The sequence below is a fragment of the Drosophila obscura genome, unplaced genomic scaffold, assembly GCF_018151105.1.
Source record: "Drosophila obscura isolate BZ-5 IFL unplaced genomic scaffold, ASM1815110v1 contig_73, whole genome shotgun sequence".
Lineage (NCBI taxonomy): Eukaryota > Metazoa > Arthropoda > Insecta > Diptera > Drosophilidae > Drosophila > Drosophila obscura.
Genome location: NW_024542865.1, coordinates 1,818,459 through 1,839,112, shown reverse-complemented (window position 1 = coordinate 1,839,112; position 20,654 = coordinate 1,818,459). Strand labels below are relative to the sequence as shown.

The 20,654-nt window shown below is 42.5% G+C and overlaps 1 protein-coding gene across 5 annotated transcripts; it reads right to left on the bottom strand.

The window, feature by feature from the left end:
* Positions 1-11,713: 11,713 nt before the first annotated feature.
* On the bottom strand, positions 11,714-20,335 carry LOC111064982 (WW domain-containing adapter protein with coiled-coil homolog). 5 transcript variants are annotated; one of them, XM_041595469.1, is made up of 15 exons: positions 20,148-20,335; positions 19,385-19,906; positions 18,668-18,704; positions 15,333-15,741; positions 15,004-15,258; positions 14,865-14,939; positions 14,705-14,780; positions 14,560-14,645; positions 14,356-14,451; positions 13,823-14,289; positions 13,493-13,767; positions 12,875-13,425; positions 12,626-12,795; positions 12,346-12,473; positions 11,714-12,267 (listed from the first exon to the last, which is right to left on the bottom strand). In XM_041595469.1, exons 2-15 carry the CDS (start codon positions 19,423-19,425, stop codon positions 12,189-12,191), a joined length of 2,745 nt encoding a protein of 914 aa, XP_041451403.1. In that variant the 5' UTR covers positions 19,426-19,906; positions 20,148-20,335; the 3' UTR covers positions 11,714-12,188. The 5 variants fall into 5 exon arrangements, with proteins under 5 accessions (XP_041451403.1, XP_041451404.1, XP_022208600.2 ...); XM_041595470.1 differs by having other exon boundaries at positions 20,162-20,335; XM_022352908.2 differs by having other exon boundaries at positions 12,638-12,795; positions 20,148-20,333.
* Between the last annotated feature and the right edge of the window lie 319 nt (positions 20,336-20,654).

Sequence of the window (20,654 nt, the reverse complement as noted above, 5' to 3'; positions counted from 1 at the left end):
CACATGACATTTGACAAGGGCTTAAGGGGGCGCAAAAGCTTTAAAGGCCATGGCTCTCATTGTTGCTGCTGCTCCCTATGCGTGTGTGTGTGTGTGTGTAGTGTGCTGGAAGGGTGTAACCCCGCCCCCTTTGGGCCATAAAAGTTAAGATGGATTTTATTGGCAAGAATTGAGGGGCAGCCACACACACACACAAAACTTTATTGGCACATAATTTGTTGAGCGATAGATAGAGCAGAGAGAGAGAGACAGAGAGAGAGAGAGGGGCGGATCGAAACGGACCGCTCTGGACCGGAGGCGTCACATTCGTCTGGGGAGTGCTAAGCGAAGGAGAAGCGGAAAAGCGATACACAGCAGTACGTAACGGAAAGAGGAAATGCACAACAGAGCCGAAACCGATAAGCGGCTGAAACAACAGCAGCCGTGAGCCAATGCAACAGAGCGGAAGTGGAAGTGGAAAAAGGAGAAAGGAGACACACACAGAGAAAGAGAACGAGAACGAAAACGAGAGTACCGAAAATCTGCTTCCGTCGGGAGCCCACTTAAGTAGGCAGCACTTTTTTGTTCGCTTTTGTTTCTGGTGGCCCATTAAACGCACTGCATAAAGGGTATATTGGTGGCACCGCACAGTGGTTTTTTCTCCGTTTCTCCATAAAAACAAATCAAAGATTAGCAAAGAGTTTTAAGTAAGTAGTTATTAGCCAAAGTGTGCAGATTAATCAGACACTAACGCTTTTACTTCGAATTTTTCTAGTACAATATGTGTAGACATTTGGAGCAACAAAAATCGATCATAAGACGCAGTACCGCAGCACATATTTCACATAACTATCACTCAAAAAAATTCAAATGACAAGCATATTATGTTAATAAATGAAAAAGTGAAAGCCCTCGTCCATTATATTAATACAACCTTGCCGAAGTGTAATCTAAAACCTCGTTGCAAGTCGGCCAGATCGGTTATATGGCAGATATATGAAATAGTGCTCAAAATCATATCAAACTTGGTAGAGTTTATGCCAAAAAAACGGGAAAAAAAAACCACTGTGCAGCGGTAGAAGGCGCCGAAAACCGAAAGACAAACTACGACACATTAAGCCGCAGCAACAATAAAAAGAGTACACACACACACATTAACTTGGAGAGAAAAACGCAAACATTATTCAGATTTATACACAATTTTTTTCAGCAATCAGCAATTCTTTATCCCGAGCTTTTTACGCATCGAAAAAAGAAACGCAAAGGCAAACCCTCTCCCTCTCTCTCTCTCTGTCCCTTACAACAAAAACCAAGAGCGGACGTTTGTGCTTGCCGTTACAGTGGGAAGAGAGAGAGAGAGGTTAACGGGTAGATGCTGATCATGTAGAATGTATTTAAATATGTAAATGCAAGTAGAACTCTATGTATGTATGCTACATGGCGTAGAAAGTAAAGTAGAATGCATAAAAAAAGGGAATATTTTTTTAAATCATTTCAAAAATCAATCAAAAAAAATATTATATTATTTCCAACCAATATATGTCTGTCTATGAAAAGCGGTTACCTCCAAGTCGGTGCAAAAACTGCGAGTGCAGTGATGCTGCTTGCTTTTTGACTCCAACTTCAGCCTTTCAATGGGAAACCCGAACTATATTCGATCGAGGAGTTGGGGTGGGGAGGGGCGACCAGCAAAAGCAAAGAATGAACGAATGAATGAAAAGAAAAGCAAACGAATGCTGAACGAAACGAATGTTGCGCCCTACCCTGGCAGGGGTTTTTGAATGCAAATACGCAAATTGCAGCCGCACACAGCCTCCACACACCATCGAACCTAACGAGTACAGAAAAAAACAACAGCAACAACAACAGAAAAACCAGGGAATTAGTCGTGACCACGCTAAGGGCCTATGCTGTGTGTACTGTTGGCCATTTGTACCAGGTGGACGAAATCCCTTCAACCCAAAACAAAGGCCATTAAAAATGGGGCCAAAACCATTCCCAAAAATGGGCAGAGTGGGTAAAGAATGGGTAAAGAGTGGGTAAAGAGTGGGTAAAGAATGGGTAAAGAGTGGGTAAAGAATGGGTAAAGAGTGTGGTGCAAAGGGGGGTGGCAAGAGGCGAGGGGTTTTGTGCCAAAACCATCAACGAATCCGAAACACACAGAGGCGTAAAAACAGCGACAAAATCTCAACGGACTTGCCAACAAAAAGGCTTAGCTAATGACAATTTAAGGATTTTCTCTGATTTGGCATTAGCATAAATTTACTCCGAGTCTGTGCAAAAGGGAAAGGTGTAAAACGAAAGTTGCTGTGCCGCACAGCCACACAAAAAACTCCTTTGCCCCGTCTCGCATTCGCGCAAATCTTTTGCGAATCTCAATGCCAGCCACAGTAACCAGTAACGAAATTCTGTGGCAAATCATGTGGCAAGTGTCGACGCTGGGCATACCCCAGGCTTGCATTTGTCGTTTGGTTATGGGAAATTTGCAGCACAGAAACACATGGCATAGGAACGGCATGGAGTGGAACAGTGGAACTGTGCCCTTTCATATATAGAAAGCCTCCAAATAATGGCACTACCCCTGCCGTAGGTAGTGTATATAGGAACAATCACACATCACACTGGCGAAAACATAAATGTTCCGAGTTGTTTTTTGCACACACACACACAAAAAAAAAAAAAAACACACACACACATAAAGCTTAATGTGAGAAATGTATGCCTGTGCCTGTGTGGGTTTTCGTTTTCTTTTATTTTTCTTTTATTTTTTACTCTTTTCAAAAATATATATGTACATATGTATATGTTTATTAAATATGTACATATGTACGCCACATATAACACACCTTGGTGACATATGCCAACTTACGACAATGACATGCGAAACATCAGCAGGCGAGTACCACAGAAGCCGCAAGACCCACAAAACCCACAGAGAGCCAACGACACGTCGCGACGGGACGGGACGGGACGGACCCCTGGATCCCCTGGTGGTGTAGGTGGCAAATGCTCGGAAAAGTGGGGCAATGGGCAGAGTGCCGCCGCAATCAGATATAAACGAATTTTTTTAATATTTTGGTTGGAAACGCTGGAAAAGTGTTCTTTGCATCGAAAGCAATTATCGGAGCAGATATCAAAACAGCGACAAACGTTGGGCATTTATCGGCTACAACAGCTTCCATGGCAACACTTTTTCAATCCACTCGCCGTCATTAAAAGTGAAACATTTTTATATATATTCGAAATCGTTAACAGTTCATTTCCATTTATCCCAGAAAAACACTTGATAGCAAATACTCGCATCCCCATGACATGCTCCGCTTCTAAGCAAAACATCTGTGTAGCCCCCGTAGCCAATGCCTATAAAAAGAAAAGTCACACACATAAAAAAGAAACAAACCCACACACAAAAAATACAAAAAAAATATAATAAAAAATAAAATAAAGCACAAAAATCAGTAGCAAATGTTTACGATTTCATGGCCATGTTTCCTGATATTTCTACACTTTCTTTGCTGCTGCTGCTGCTGCTGGTGGGAGTGCGAGTACGTTGAGCGAGACCAAATGCAGAGCAAAAGCTGGGATAAACCCTCATAAAACACACACGGAAAAACAGCACTGGGACTGGGACTGGGCGGAAAGCCCTGGGCTCTGGCCAAAGTGAAAATCCTAGAAATAAAGCCAAAATCTCAACCTAAGTTTGCTGACGATTGGTGTTTTTTTTTTTTTTTTTTTCTTCTGCTCTTTTTTTTTTTGGTATTCGGGTGGGAAGGGTAAAACAGAGCGAAGGGTATGCAAGTTTCAGCGATTTTATGGAGTTCCGGGATCAGAAGAGATTCAGAAGCGCAAGACTAGGCATCCTCCGCTGGGGATCCATCGGTAATCCTGTGATTTGCATGCAGATCAAGCCAAGCCATGCCTAAAGAAAGAACCCAACAGGGTGGGGTTTTTTTCGCCTGATTAATGGGTATCCCTGCAGTCCTTAGAGGAACTCTCTCACTTTTTCGTTTGTCAAATGCAAAATATGTCGCCCTGCAAATATTCACAGGGAAATATTCTGGCTGCCTGGAATGCCCAAATGATAAATGCAATTCGTATAAATGTCACGGGACGCCCAGGATACAGCAGGCAAGTGTGGCCTCAAGTGGGAGCTACTATGACCCGCGGCACGTCACTCTTGGCCTCATTCAAAATCGAGGACCCCCCCCGAAAACATTAGGCCAAAGTCATAAAACAAGAGCAGGGAAAAAGCGATGAGTTTTTTTGTTTCTGTGTGTTGCTGTGTGTTGTTTTTGTCGCAGGCTTCCGTCCGGGAGGAAATAAAAATGTAAATGTAACCAGAGTCCAGCAAATGAAATTATAACAGCAATGGAGGGGGTCCCATAGACCCATTCAAACTTTTGTTATACGCAACAACAGCAACAACAGAAAAGTGAGAGATGGCGAGCAGGGATAAATGGAGGAACTAAATGAATTGCGAGTGGTAATAAAATTGAGTGCAGTTGCCGAAACAAGAGAACGAAATACATAATACGAAAAATCACCACCCAAAAAATAAGCAAAATGAAAATGTTTGTCAAGCACGCCAATGCTGGGTATCCAAATATTCCTCAATCTTGACCGCAGGCAATGCTGCCAAATGGTTGGGTCATAAAGCGAACGAACCCCCCATCCGCCCAACGCATCCTTCCCAAGCCGCCTCGCAATCCCAAAACCAAGAAACAAAAATCCCAAAGCCAAAAGTCGCAAATGAAAACGAAAATAAAATATGTACATGCACATAATTTAAATAGGAGCCGCAGTAGAGCGGTAAAGTCTAAGGGGAAAAGCACAAATCTGGTCCAAAGCGTACCCATCCAAGGTCAGCAAAATGTTTGGGACCAATTAGAACCTGAGGTTGGCTCTGTGGCCGGCCTCTGGGACTCTTTTGAATTGAATTGATTTGGTGCTAAAATGCGAGTGCGAGTAACTAAATAAATCAAAAACAAAAGCGGGCAGCGGGCCCGAGAAGGCTGAGCAAAAGAAAATTGAATAGGGTTGGGGTTGGGGTTGGGGCATGGGGATGGGTATGAACTGCTCAGAGGATTATTTGTAAACATCGGACAAAAATCCTCGGGGTCGCTCGATTGTGGGACATTTGAACAGCGAATCAATTGTGCAATTATTTTTAGTATCTAGAATTTTTTGCGGAAGTATCTTTTGTGAAAATATCCCCCGGGAAATTACATACGAGCATCTGCTTTAGATGCAACTCCTTTAGAGATATACTCTGTGGAAGTATCTCCCTTACAAGTATCTCCTTTAAAAGTATCTACTGTGGGAGTATCTCCTTTGAAAGTATCCCCCGTATATGTATCTCCCGTATAAGTATCTACTGTACAAATATCTGCTATGAAGGGTGTTACACCCTTAGAATAATCTTCTTTGGAAATATCTTTTGTTTAAGTATCTTTATCTGTAGATTTGAAACGATCTTTTGTCGAAGTATTTGCTTTGAATTTATCTCTTCGATGGAGGTATCTTTTAGAGGTCATCCTCCCTTTGCTTTCTTCAATTTTTGGTGCTTGATTTCAATTTGAAAATCAACTTAAAAAAAATTTAAAAGAATTTTCCATTACATTTTCGACATTTATTTAATCGAATAATATTATTCTATGCTCTCCCCGCCGGAGAGCAAATAAATGTCTGAGGAAATGCCAAAAGGGAAGACGAAGAGTGCGAGAAATAATAAGAGAAGATTAATAATAATAATAAAAATGCGTTTTTTTCGTTGTTTTTTTTTTTGTTTTTGGTTTGTTTGCTGCATGGACATTCCTCTTGCTGGCACTCACAATGACCGCATCAGCGAGGACCTCTGGCCCGAGTCCGAGCCCGAGCCCTGGCCCAATCCTTTTGCGCTTCGAAAGGGGTCCGTCCCCCTACTGTCACCCATTTGGTGGGGGTCCGTTGGACGCATTTTGTTTGCTCTGGATGCCAAAGGACTTGACGGCGTCAAATTTATGGGGCTTGACTCTCGCTCTGTTGGCATTCCGCGCCAGAATGCAGCACCATTGTCAATATGCCCCCCAACACTCCACAGTCCACAGTCCACAGTCCCAGTCCACAGTCCCCAGTCCCCAGCCCCCATCGCCATTACCATTACCGACTGCCTCTTAAAAGCATTCCACAACATTTTTGGCGGGCGACAATTTTTAGTGCCAAAAATAGTACCATTGAAGGGAGCCAGAAATGCATAAAAATCAAACAACATAAAAACTAAATAAAAACAGCATCAAATCACTTGAAGGATGTTTGATGGCGGCGCGGGGCGGGGGTGTAGGAGGTCCTTGAAGTACTCCATGCCGCCACACTAATTAGTTTACAGATGGTGCGGGGCGGGGCGGGGCAAAGCGAAAGAGCCAGCAGGAAAAGCAGAAGCCGCAAAAAAAGGCATAGAAAGGCAAGAGAAAACATTAAGAATAAAAAAAATAAATACATAAAAATGCCAGAGACCTATTTAGGGAATACACTTGCAGAGTGAATGTCTCTTGTGATAGATCCATAGATCTGTGAATATATATTTTAATATTTTTTTTTTTAAATATACAAAATTGCTACTTGTACATTTTTTGGTTTTATTTTGTTTGGTTTTTTTAATAATAAATATTGTAGAAATAAATATGATGCATATGCAGATATATTTAACGCTGATGCAGATAATTTATTTGTATACATTATAAGAATTTCCTATACCTATACCATAAAAAGTATCTTCCAGAAAAAATATACAACAAGGCAACAAAATCTTCCCTTTGGATTTAGAAATAATAAAATAGAAATATTTAGAAATATAAAATATCTACGAAAACTCTCAGCATTAAGGTGAACATTTACTTGTAGATATGTGCTATCAAATAATAAAAATCACACATAGAGGAAAGGGAAACGAAATGAATGGCGAGGAGGGTAAGCTCCTGACACAATTAAATCTTGAGATTGTAGCCAAAAGATACAGAGACATTGCCAGTGTAACCCAACGCTCTATGAAATTACACGTAGTGCTTGGCAAAGTTTAAATAAAATAACTAGAATACCCCCTGGTTAGGGCATGATAAATCAATGACAGATGATTGCTGGAGCAGACAGCCAAGCAACATTCAAGAGTGCAACACAGTTGGCAGAAGAATAAGTGAATGCTGGATATATACATTTACATATATACTATGTGCGAGTATATATGTATGTATGTACGTATAAAGTACTATTTGCATGCTTAGCATTTTAAACATTTCTCTCTCTCTAACTCTCTCTCAGTTGATTCGTTTATTTGTTACGCGGAGCCCAAAAGTGCTCTGGAGAAATGAAGAATGCAGCGGGCGAGCAATTTAGTTTAGTCTCTCCCCTCCCCAACTTCCGCATTCGGGGGGGATAAGAAAAGTCTTCTTGCTGCTTATATTTCTGTTGCTGTGGTGCCTGCCTGCCTGCCTGCCTGCTTTTGACTGTTTTACAAATTGAAAAACTAAATTAAACGCACAGAAACGTGGCAGATATTTTAGCATGGAAATTCAATTCGTTTGAAACCGCACACACAAAACACAAAAAAAAAAATGCCATTTGCCACATTTCTGCTTTAATTAAATTGAACAAGATGAAAGACATTTTGAGCATGGATTTAATTTAGATAGTTTTCATGTCTAACGCTTTTGTGTTTGATAATTAAATTAATGAGTCTTGAATCTTCAAAACTATAAAGATTCAAACACAAAATTAGAAGAAACAGATAAAATAAAAGAAAAGAAATATAACTAGCGCCTTCTCAACGGCAGAGGCCCATTGACCATGACAGGCCCACCCCGCCCCCACATATTGTGTGAATATACTGAGTATACTTTGCCCCATGGGCCCCCCAGCCACATGTTTTAATTATGTAGATAAATCCTTTAGGGAATTTACCTAGTAGCTAAATGTTAATTATATTCCATTAACAGCTTCAAGCCGATCAAAGCAGAACACACTGCCACAAAAACCACCTGTCCAGTGCTCTTTCTCGGGTATTATAGCCCTAGACTCGACTCTTACTCTTATAATGAGAGTTGTGCATATCGTACTTTGTGCTCGGCTTTCTTTAAATTATAATATATAATTTACTCAGCTGATGACAAGACTCACATAATGCTCCTCGGGCTCTCAAAACTAGGCCCTTTACTCGCACACCAAAATCTATGGTGTTCTGTGCTTCTCTCGCTCTTATCTGAAGCTTAATTGAGATTCACTTCAAGCTTACATCACTATAGGCCTCTCCTTCTCTCTTATACATTATACGCACAGCATTAGAGCTTATAAGACTATGCTCCTCTCGCTCTAGGCTTTAGAATTGTTAACCAAAGGCAAATGTAACACAACTAATTACCTCTCGCTCTGTCTTGTATATTATAAGCCCAAACATTTTAGCTGTAAAATTCTACTCCCCCCCTTCCTACAGTTCACTTACTCACTCACCTTTTCGGGGGATCTCCCTCTCTCTCACTGTCTCTCTGTCTCTCACTCTGTCTCTATATTAACAGCAGTTTTGTCACTAACTTCACGTTTTCGTTTTTGTTTTTGTTGTTTTAATTCAAATGTTTTAACCAGCCGAGTTGCACTTCACAATTGACCGAAACTTTAGTTGTTAACTAACATTAAACACGTCACAGAAGATCACTTGAGAAAAAAACAAAATACGACCAAAAATGGTGCATGCTTAAAACCGTTACACACGAGGCGATTTGAAAACACGTCTACCGTTATGGCGGGTATTCGCATGCTTTCGGATGCTCTTTGGTCCTGCTGTGTGGTGCGCTGCTTGCGCCGTTGGCAAGCGAACGCTGGCGTTGTCAATGCTGAACTGTTGGCTGCTACTTGTGGCATTCATCGTCCTCTGGATGCCAACGCAAAACATAAGAAGAGCAGAACGAAAAAAAAAAAGAAAAACAACCGACACACACGCATAGAAGAGGCGCCACAGCAGCAGCAGGCAGGCAGGCAGGCAGGCAGGCAGGCAGCAGCAGCAACAGAGACGCCACACGAGCAACAATGTGGATGTCGTGCCGTGGTCGTGGTCGTGTCGTGTCAGCTCGTTTGTCCCCCTCTTTTGGGTGCCAGTTCATTTCGTTTGATTCACTGCCGAATTCGCCTGCCGCTGCAAAATTCGTCTTCTGGGTAACGGTGAAAGCACAAGCTCCAGCTGACTCTCTCCTCTCTCAAAGCCTAGCTCTCTCACTCTCTCGCGCTCTCGCTGCAAACAAAAAGCCGGCTTCAATGCGGGAGCGTAAGACGCACAGCTGTTCTCTTTCGCTCTCTGTGCTTTACCGGTGCATTGGCAAGGTCCAATGGGCGTAAGGTGATGCAAAACTTCGGTGAAATAACGTCACAGGTGCCTGAACTGGAATGCAAATGCTGAAACCACAACCTACATATGCATGTGCATTGAACATGTATGGATCAGAGCGCGCAAAAATTAGAAAAATATATTAATTTGTACCAGATGCTTTGCTTTCCTATACAGAAACAAAATAAACTATAGAAAAATCTGTGTGGGCTAAAGCCCCTTGAAAGAGTTGGTTTTCCTTATCCAATCAAGTCTTCCGCCATATTGCACACTCGACATAGTTTGGACAGTAACCCCCTGCATCACCAGAGGGAATAATTTAGAAATTTAGCATAATGACGTCACAGCAAAGAGCAGAGCTCTGCCCTACACCCTACAATATGCACCATGGTGAGCGTGAGCGTGTCCGTGTCCCCACTCTTTGGCACAGTCCTGTCGAAAAGTATTCAAATAATCTTTCCATTTGTTTTGGTTTTTTGTTGTTGTATTTTTTAATTAATTCATAATAAAAGTTTCTATTTTTCGGTTTTTGTTGTTGTTTTGTTTTGTTTGTTTCGACGCTTAGCTAATATATTTTTATTATATATTATTTATATGTATATCTACAATAGTTATTAGCATTATCATTAATAAACTGTTTTTGTGTTTTTTTTTTGTTTGTTTGTTTGTATTATTTTTTTTTTTTGTGTTTGCTTAGGTTCATTCCGCTTTCTTATGTGGATTTGTGTGGTGTGGTGTTGTGTGTGGGGGTTTTTCGATTTTTAAGATTAGGGAAAACACCCGGAAAAATTAATATTCTCTTAAGACCGAGCGCTGACGGCGCCGCCCCACCCCTCCTCCCTATTCGATTGCTTAAATAACCAAAAAAAAAAAAAAAGAAGAAGTAAAGAATTGTTTTGTTTATAAATATGTATATATAGCGGAATATCTATATATTCATTTAGGCGTACATATAAAGTTTTTTTTAGTCTTAAATTTAGGGTTATCCAAAAAAAATTACACTAAAAAAAGATAATTATACATAATTATGCGGGAAATTGAAAGGGAACAAAATAATATAGTAGTGCTATATACTTAAGATACAATTTGTAGCATCATAAAATAGTAAACTTAAGTAATAAGAAAATTTTGATGGGATGGGTGGGGATGGGGGTAGGGGAACGTGTGGCATGTGGCATGTGTGTGTGTGTGTGTGTGTGGATAGTGCAGCCTGTGTTTGTTTGTGTATGTATGTGTGTGTGGGATCTCTAATAACTATAGACAATTTCCATCCTTAAATTGTTGAACATCGGGGTAAAACCATTGCACTTATCAAGAGCAATCATCCATAATCCTTTCATCATCCATCAATAACGATTCCCGAAAAAACAAACGAAACATCTCTCTGTCTCTCTCTCTCTCTACATCTCTGGGATATTGCATTTCAAATAAATATTAATCATTTGTTTAAACAGTTTGGTCAAAGCTGAACCGAACAGCTTGGTGTTTTCTTTGTTATTTTTTTAGTTTGTTTGTTTTTTGTTTTTGTTTTTTTGTGGTTTTGGGTTTATGTGGGGGGTGGGAAACATAAAAGTGTTTCTCCCCCCCGTTGCATTCCTCAAGCTGTTCTACAAAATTACTTGGTAGAGAAGCAGAGAACACAGGTCGTAGTTGTTGCATGTAGTCCTCCCTTCTCCTGTGTGAATCTTTTATTTGTTTTGTTTTTTGTTTCCTGCTAACGAAGGCTGAAAGCGTGTGGAGGATTCGACTTGTTAGACTTGACTCGCATTTTGGTTGTGTGTGTGTCCATCATCATCATCATTAATTATGTTCATACAATATATAAATGTAGATGCTGCTTTTTGTTTTTGTAAATATACAATCTTTATATACTCTATATATATATATATATGTATATATAATTTGTATATAGTTTAATTTTAGCTTTTTTATTGCAGTTGAGTATACTATGTTGACTTTTTGTTGGTGTTCTGTTTCTGTTGTTGTTGTTGTTGTTGTTGTTGGTGTTTTGTTGGTGTTTTTTTATCTTCGATTCAATTCGATTTTGAGGCTATATCTCTATTGCTTCTTAATTGGTTTTCAATTTGTATATTGTAGTCATCTTACTTTCATTTTACGGGTTGTTGGTGTTGGTTGGTGATTTTTTTTAGTTTCTTTTTCTTCCGCTTCTTTGCTTCATTATTTTTTTGTTTTTTTTTTAATTTATTATTTAAGTTACCTTTTCTTGCTAATTATAAATTATGTTTTAGTTTTTTGTTGCAGTTGGTTTTTTTTTTCATCTTTTTGTTGAACAGCTTGTTGTTGTTTTTTTTGTTTGCATCTTGTTGTTGAACAGCTTATTTGTTGTTGTTGTCTTGTTGTTGAACATTTCTTTTCTCGTTGTTGTTGTTGTTGTTGTAGAGCTTTGCATTTGTTAAACTCATTCTGGATCCCTTGCGCTGCAGCCGAGAGTTGTAAAACTGTGCCTCCATTGTGCTGCTGCCACCCACAACAGAGACACATGAGGGTTCTCTCGCGGGTCACAAGAGCGGCGGATCCATTGTGTGGTTTTTATAATTTTGGGGCCGGCGAGTGATGCGTCGCCTTGTGGGTAGAATCGAGTCGAGTTGTAGAGCAGAGCAGCAGGATGAACGTGTGTGTGAGAGTCCTGGTGTCATTGGTGGCCGGCTCCCCCACCCGCAGTCACCAGCGTAGTCCCCACATCACCGTCAAAATGGAATACGGGCGAGGCAATGCTGCTGGGTGGGGTTCTGGGCGTATCATCAACACATCATCGCAATCATCATCAGCTGCGCCAGAAAATGCTCTTTTTGAGCCTGACAGACAGCTTGCGATGCACGCGCAGCCTAACCTGCTCCTGATCCTAAGTATCGTCAGACATGAACGCGTTCTGAGTCTTCGACTCCTCAATCCGGCGGATCTGCTGCCGCAGATACATGATTCTGTAAAGCAACAACAAAACCAAAACAGATAAAGAGACTATTGTTTTGTGGAGGGGGTGTGTTGGGGGCGGCACTCACTTCTGTTCCTGGAGTGTGGCATTGATCTCAGTGCTGCGCACTAGACTCCGGGCGCATTTCAGTTCCGCGCAAATTCTCGTGCAGGTAATATCCCCAAACAGATGCGTATCCTCGCAGCATTTTTGCGCCTGCAACAAGGTACCAAAATGAATCACAAATGTTCAACCAGAGACGGGCAGATGGGAACGGGGGAGGGATGGGGGTTCAAATCAAACAGTTAGCAGGGGAGTCAAATCAAAATAGAAATATGTTCATGTGTTATTGTACGACCATATCCTACCTCAAAGCTTACCTGACGCTCCAGTATCTCGGCCTGCCAATTGGTCACATGCGCAATCAAATCAGCGCGAAAGTATTTCGCCAACTTTGGCGATATCTCCGGCCCCCGGAGATTGGCCGCCTGCACCGAGGCCGCCTGCAATGAGATAAGTGCGCCCGATGCCCCATCCACTACACACGAACGAAATCGAGAGTGGAATTATTATTTTGCGGGAATTATTTGGGAATTCAATCACGGCAATTCACTTACACTTTCGCTGCTGTTGGGCCTGTTGCGCCGCCTGCTGTTGCTGTTGGACCGATGCCTGAGCGACTGCAAGGGCTGCCGCTGCCATTGTGGCGGCCATCGCCACCTGTTGCTGCTGCTGTTGTTGTTCTAAAGCTGAGCTTAAATCTAATTCCATGGTTGGTGTGGGCGGACCACCGTCGCCAAGGGACATGACCCCCGCCACACTGTTGCTGCCCATTGAGGTGATCACACTGATCCCACTGACGGCACCCAGGCCGGGTACAATATTTTGGCTGCTACCATTACCGCCGCCGCCGCCGCCGCCACCGCCGCCGCCACCTGGCGTTGCCGGTGAGACACCGCCATCGACAACAGTCTTGATCGGGCCATAGGTCGCCTGGCAGGTATATGAATTTCCAATAATGCTGGCCATATTGGCGGCATTCACAACCGTTCCGGTGTTCGTAATACCCACAATCGTTGGTATGGGACTCTTGGTATAATTCAGCGGGGGCGATAGATTGTGATGGGGATGCGACATGTACAGCGGCGAATTGATGCTGTTATTGTCCCTGAAAGTGAAGGAAAGTTCCGAATTAGAGACGCGCAAGACGGAGGAATGACGGGCAGCAGACATACCTTAAGCTGTTTAAACTATTGCCGGTGACTGAATTATTGACCGAGTTGTAGGCATGATTCACCATTGCATCGGACCCTGATGCATTCACAGATGAGTTGTGTTGGCCATGGTCGTGCACGCCCATGCCCAAATGCATCTTCTGGCGTCCCTTGCTGCCGCCGCCGACACCGCCGCCCCCGCCGCCAGGCGGCAACGGTGCATTCGAGTTTAGGTGATGCTGGTGTTGATGCTGCTGCTGGTGGGGATCCTGATTCGACAGCGTTGGCACAGTCGTCTGAAATAAGTCAATTATCAGTTTGCTGCCAAGCAAACGAAAGTGAATAACTTACGCTGGAGGTGGAGCCTATGTGGCCAACAACTGAGTTTCTAAGGCTGCTGCTGTTGCTGCTGCTATTGGCAATGCTTGGCGGCACCGAGGAGAGTCCGCTGGTGGGCAGCATGGTGGCACCGGTAACGGGTCCCCCGCCTGGCCCACCGCCACTGTAGTGCATTGCAGCTGCTGCCGCTGCTGCTGCTGCTGCTGCAGCCGCTGCTCCGCCCATTGGCGCTCCACCAGCTCCCGAAGAGCTGCCCGTATTTGGATGTGAGGCCAACCGTGGCAGTGCATTACCCATGGGTTGATCCATTGTTGAATTGCTGCCATTGCCACCGCCACCTCCTCCGCCGCCTCCTCCTCCTCCTCCACTCATCCCGGTGCCGCCATGCGTGGTGGGGGTGCCGCTCAAGGAATAGCTGGCCTCTGAGGTGGGCGTCGAATCGCCGCTAATATCCATATCAGCATTCTCGTTATGTCGACCTGTTGTTTGGTCAGAGACTTGCATGAGAAACGTAATCCTGCATTAAGTTTCGGGCCCAAACATACCATCCAAACGTCTCCGATGACTCGGCGGGCCCACATCATCATTGTAGCTCCATCTCAGTCGTGTATTGTCCCGCGAAGAATTGGAATGTTTGTATGCTGTCCGAACGAGAGTGAGAAAGAGAATCGAATCAATCAAACGAATCCTGCAAATGCATTAACCCAACAGAGAGACAGAGAGGCAGAGAGAGAGAGAGAGAGACTTACTCGACCTGCTGAAGCGATCATCGCGATCTCGGTCCCGTTCCTTATCGCGATAGTCCTTCTCCCTGTGCTGGTCACGGGGCAAATTCCTAAGCACAGATAAATTGATACAGATTGATTGTAAGGAAAGACTGAGATTATGGTTTACCTTTCTCTGTCCACCCATTCCTTTGGCTTCTCCCACTGAGAGATTTCCGTTTTGCAGTTGTAATAATACATTTTTCCTGCAAGAGATAAACAAGTGCGAACACGTTTAGCACGAGGCATCGATCGCATCTGTGGCATCTATCTATCGGTGGTAAACTTACCCGACGAGCTGACATGTTCACTCCAGTCGCCATAGCGCGCCGTACGCTCGCCCCTGTCGCTGCGATCGCGCTTGTCTTGAAAGAGAGAGAAAAATTAAGCAAATCGTGGATCAGGTAGGTTTCCCGTCTGTTGACTCACCTGCATATTTATCCTTCTTGTACATATCCCTGTCACGATCAGAGCCCCGATCCCGCTTGTCGCGCATATCACGCAAATCACGATCCCTCTCCCGATCACGATCATCAGAGCCGGAACGTTTGTCGTTCTCGCGGGAGGAGCAAAGTTTGCCGCTGGCACCGCTGCCACCACCACCGCCACCGCCACGACGATCCCTGTCATGATTAGTGCGATACGATTCCGAGTCCCGATCATTGCCACGTCGATCTCTTTTATCTGCATAAAAATAATAGAAAATTAATCATGGGAAAATGGTTGTAGCCTGTAGCCTGCAGCCGATTTACACTTACCGGAATATTTATCCTTCTTGTAGACATCACGATCCCGATCGCGCATCTTTTGTATGAAGCTGTATCGCTCGTTGCTACCGCCACGGCCACCGCCGCCGCCGCCGTTGCCACCGCCACCACCGCCACCGCCGCTGCCACTCCCCCGATGATCGTTGCGATCCCGCAGATCGTGTGATCTCGATGAGGGGGAATCAATGTCGGGCGATTGGGAGCGATAGCTGTTGCCATTGTTTAGTGGGCCGCCGCCGCCGCCGCCGCCGCCGCCATTGCCGCTGTTGCTGCCGCCACCGGTGCCGCTGCCGCCGCCTCCACCTCCACCGCCACTGCCACCCGGCGAGAGGTCGCGATCGCGATAATTGGAGGAACGATCACGTTCATAGTCGCGCTTTGAACTGCTGTACTTTGAGCTCTGCATTGATGGACAGATGGACAGAACCAGAAGTGGGAGCACAAGTGTTGGGGGCGAGAGTTGGGGGGGAGTAGAAGAAGTACATTGTCATATATAGATTGTTTTAGTCTGGGGGGTCTCTCTACAAAGCTGCGGATGGATGCGGATGCTCTAATGCACTGCTCTGATTACGTTTGTTTGCTTTTTTCTTTTTCTCTTTCTTTTTTCTCTTTTTTGGTTAGTTGGTTAATTAATTATTATTAAGTTATGGTTTTATGGTTACGGTTGCGGCTTTGCTGCGTGGGGGGACGGGGGGACAAGTACTTTCGGTTAGTTGTCAAATGAAATAATAAATTCTACTTGAATGGTTTTAACTAACTAAAGTCTCATAAAATATATATTGTAGATATAGTGACCAAAAATAATACGGCTTACGGAGTAACGGAATGCAACAAACAAAAACAAAAATGCATCTACTATTATTGCCAATTTGTGTTTTTGTTTTTGTTTTTTTTTTTTGTTTTTTCTTGTGAGAGAATTAATATAATATAATGCCAATACGCCAATATATGTATGTATAGAAAAAAGGAAATGACAGATTATTATCTGAGATTTATAGAGACAAATGATATGCAATTTTGTTGTGTTTTAAATTTTTGTTTTGCGTTTGTTTTTTTATCGGTTTGTAAATTTTCATTTTCGAATTTCTTTTCCACTGCAAAATGAAAAACGGTAAAAAAAAAAACGTAGGAGCGAACGAAACTGGAACGGAACGGAACGAACAAATGGTAAACGAAACTCAATTTGCGTTTAAAATTATAAAAATTCATACGAATTTTGTTTTTTGTTTTTTTTTGATTAAATATTTTGTTTTGGGCATTCTTTTTTTTTTTTTGTTTGGTTTCTTTTCTTTGTATGCTTCTTCTGCTGTTGCTGCTGCTTCATCTTTGGTTGCATCCTTCTGGCGGTGCTGCTTATCCCGTTTAATCCTGTCTCTCCTTCTCACTCCCACTCTCTTCTCTCACTGTCTCTCTCTGTCTATGCTCTGTCTGTCTCGCTTTTACTTACATCTAGGCGGCAGAAGCCAACAGCTGACGTTGACATAGACGTCATTGCTGCTGCTGCGACGGCGCTCTTGCTGCTGCTGCTGCTGCCGCTAACGCTGCTGCTGCTGCAGTTTGCTGCCGCTGCCACCGAGAGAGACAAATCAACGGCCATGTTGTTGCTGTTGCTGTTGCTGCTGCTGCTGTTGATGTTGTTGTGATTGTGGTTGTGGCTGCCGCTGCTGCCCCTCATCGATGACTTGCTGCTCCTCTTGCCCAGGGGCCGCCTGATCCTGATCCTCGTCCTGGTCCTCGTCCTAAAGCTGATTAGGATATCAATGTTGTTGGATTTTTTATATAAACTTTGGATTTTTAAAACCGCAGAGTAAGCTCTGCTTTCCGTCTTGCTGCTGCTCCTTTTCGGCTTCTCCTTGTTTTTTCGTTATGTCCTCTCCCTTCCTTTCCTTTCCTTTCCTGTTCACTTTCCTTTGGTTTTGTTGTTGTTTTAATTGATTGTTGCTTAGGTTGTTTTTTTTTTTTGAGGCACGTTTGTGTATTTTGTTGCTATTTTGTTGATAGTTTATTTTTCGTTATTTTTTAATAGTTGCTGTTTGGTTTTGGTTTTTGTTAAGGCTACTGATTTGATTAAGATTTGGTTTAGGCAGCGCTTAGTAATTTGTTGTGCGTTTTAATTATTGCTTCTAATAGTCGTATACATATACATATACATATATATAAATGTATAAATATGTATATTTTTAATAGAGTTAATAAATGGAAATATTCGATTTGATTTGTATAATTGTTTAATAATAACTTCTATAGAATATTTATAGATCTCGGTTCTTAAAGCATTTTTTCCGGCCCTTCTTTTGTTTTGGTATATTCCGTTATCCGTTTACTGTTTTTCTGTTTGATATATTTTTTTCAGATTAATGATTTTATGGCGCTAACTTTTTTATCGTAGGATATTTTGGTTGTATTTCGTTTGTTTGTTTGTTTGTTGTAATTATTTTGTTTGGTTTTTAGTTAAAAAAACTTGCAGTAAATATATATAGTATATATGATTTGGCGTTTTGTTTTGTATTTGCTTTTAGTTTCGAAGTAGTATATTTTCTAGGCGTTTTTCCAGTTTCGTTAATAATTCGTTAACGGTATATATATATATATATATATTGTTTGGTATGCTATATAGATTCGTTTCTCAATTTCAATATCAGTTCGATTGGCTGCAATGCCGCGTGTTCCCAATGGGTTAAAATGAAACGGTTTTTGTCAGTTCTAGAATGGATGGTGGGGTGTGGGGGGACGGGTCGAATATGGGCGGCTTGTGGGTTTTTGAGAGGTGTCTGTGGGGGGTAGAGTGTTTCTTGACATTTGGATGCACACACACAGACACGTTTTGGGGACACACACACACACATCGATAAATTAAGGGAATAAAATTCTGGGTTTATGTTGTCTAAAAATCAAACCATTTATCAACGCAAAAATTAGACACTGTGGGTTGGGTGTTCTTCTACATAAATTGGGATGATAACTGGATGGATTTTGCATTGGCTTTTTGGCTCTATATATACACACACATATGACCACTAAAGAATAACTACTTGTTAACACTAGCCTACAAAACAAAACAAAACAAAAACGAAAAACAAAAACACAAATGCAAAATATGCAAGCAACCGAATCTCAAAATACTATACAAAAAAAAGGATACATCAGAGGGCGGGCGGGTGTTTGTTTTTGGTTAGTATACATATATTACGAGTAGTAAGTAAAATTTTGTATTTTTTTGTAGTCTGTATTTCGTTTCTTGGTTTCTTGTTTTTTTTGGATAATTTGGACTTTGTTGTTCTTTGGTTTTCAGCTGTATCTTCAAGACACGGGAACTGTCTGCTCACCTGGTAGGAAGTGTGACTGGTATGCTTCTCAAAGTACCTGCAGAATTAAAGATAAAGAGACGAAATATATGGATTAGTTGATATAACACAAATGATTAATGAAAATAAAAGCCACACACAAAAACCACACATATTGCTTTTTCTATATCCATTATATATCCTTTCTATTGTGCCGTTACCTTGTTTGGCGTATTTAAAAACGTTTAAAAGGTAAACAAAATTAATGGGAATAACCGAGAAATACAAATAAAAGAACTAAAAAAAGAAAGAGTTAAATGGCAAATGCCAAAACGGTAAATGTGGATAGGAATCTCTTTTCCGTTTGACAGCTGAGCCGGTGCGAGCGAGAGGCAGCTAGCGTGTGGTGAAAATACAAAACACACACGAACAACTGGAGAATGAAGCATAGGCCAAAAATTACAACCAAACGCCACCTTAAAATGAATGAAATTATTTGTTGAATGGCCGAAAATCATAACAATAGTGAAATCAAAATATTGGAACGGACGCTAAAAGATAGATGAGATAGGGTAGGGGGCCTGGGCTGCTACGAGCATTGCCACACACAGAACGTAAACAAAAAATATTCAATTATGGGTTTGCCTCTATGCATGCATGTGTGCGTCTGTGCCTGTGCTTCCAGCCTGCATGTGCAATTGCAATTGCCAATGTGTGCGTGTCTCTGTGTGTGGGTGTTAGTGTTATTGGAAATCGTACCCATCGTTCATACGCTGCGGTTTTCTAGCATGCATTACCATCAATGCAAAATTTTCGCCAAATACGCTGCTTCTATTGTGATTGTTTTTGTTGTTGTTGTTGCTGTTGTTGGTGCCTCCAATCCCGCTCCAATGGCAGCGTGGTGCTCCTCCAGCTGCTACTGCTACACCTGCTGCTGCGCTCAGCGTGACAATGCTGTTGGCATCAACTGTGTGGAACCTTGTCTGTCGCCAAACTGGGCCTAATTACGGATAGGGTCCGGCCTCTGTCCTTGGGTAGTTCCTTTGGCTTTCCTTGCCTGTGGTTCTGCTTCGCCTGCTGCTGTCTTTTGTGGCGGCTAATGTTTCTTTTTCGGGGCTTTTGCCGCCTCCTTCTCACCTGCCAAGGCACACGCTTGTAGTTGTGTAGAATATATATGTGGCTGTGTGTGTATTTCAGTGTGTTGGGGGGCTCTCCCAACGCGGGCGTGTGCGTGTGTGTTTCGCCGTTTAGCAGCCGTTTATCGGCTCTGATTGTTGCCTCCTGAAAAACAGAACCAACATCAGCTATTTGTGTGTAATTCCTGGGCAAATGATTAATTTTATTTGGAAGAATGCATAGCGGCTTGCAGTTTTTTCACTGGTTGGTGTGTGCGCTCGCATATGTGTTTGTGTGCGTGTTCGTGTGTATGTGTGCGTGTGTGAGTGTCGTTGTCGCTTCTTCGTATTTTTCTTCGCTTCTTTGGGGGGTCTTTGGGAACTCTACTCTGGTTTAATTAGCTTACCGCAATTTGCTTACCGCTCGCATGTACAACGCATTACACGGTGCATTTAGTTGTTGGGAATATAAATTACTTGATAACTCGCCCCCGACTGCTGCGTTTGGATAGAGGATGATTTTTTTCAATTCTTTTACATTACGCTTTGCGTGGTCTGTTCGTCGGCACGGCTGTGTTGAATTTGACAAGTCAGTTTATATACTCGTCTCCCTTGCACTCTGGCTGGCCCATCGGCCATTTCCCCTGCCAAAGGTGATAACTGTGCGAACGACAAGGCCAGAAGTATGTTGAAACATTTTGGTACTCGTGGTGAACACCAGCTGGCGCCAATAATACAGCGCAGCGCAGTGTTCATACGGTCACTCGATTGTCAAATATGAATGCTCATATTTGCGCTAAAAGAGGTAAAAAATATCGGTATAACGACATTTTCATATCATTTACTTGATACCGATAATTTCATTTTCTTTCTTTGATACCGATAGCTGCGTTTCATTATTTCATATCGATACT

Bases quoted from the DNA above. Each gene is read 5' to 3' on its own strand.
- LOC111064982 (XM_041595467.1), bottom strand. From the start codon at position 17,016: ATGAGGGGCAGCAGCGGCAGCCACAACCACAATCACAACAACATCAAC. The intron at 14,290-14,355 runs GTATGTTTGGGC...ACCAAACAACAG, and splicing joins TCATCGGAGACGTTTGGATG to GTCGACATAACGAGAATGCT. The intron at 12,796-12,874 runs GTAAGTGAATTG...GTTCGTGTGTAG, and splicing joins GGCCCAACAGCAGCGAAAGT to TGGATGGGGCATCGGGCGCA.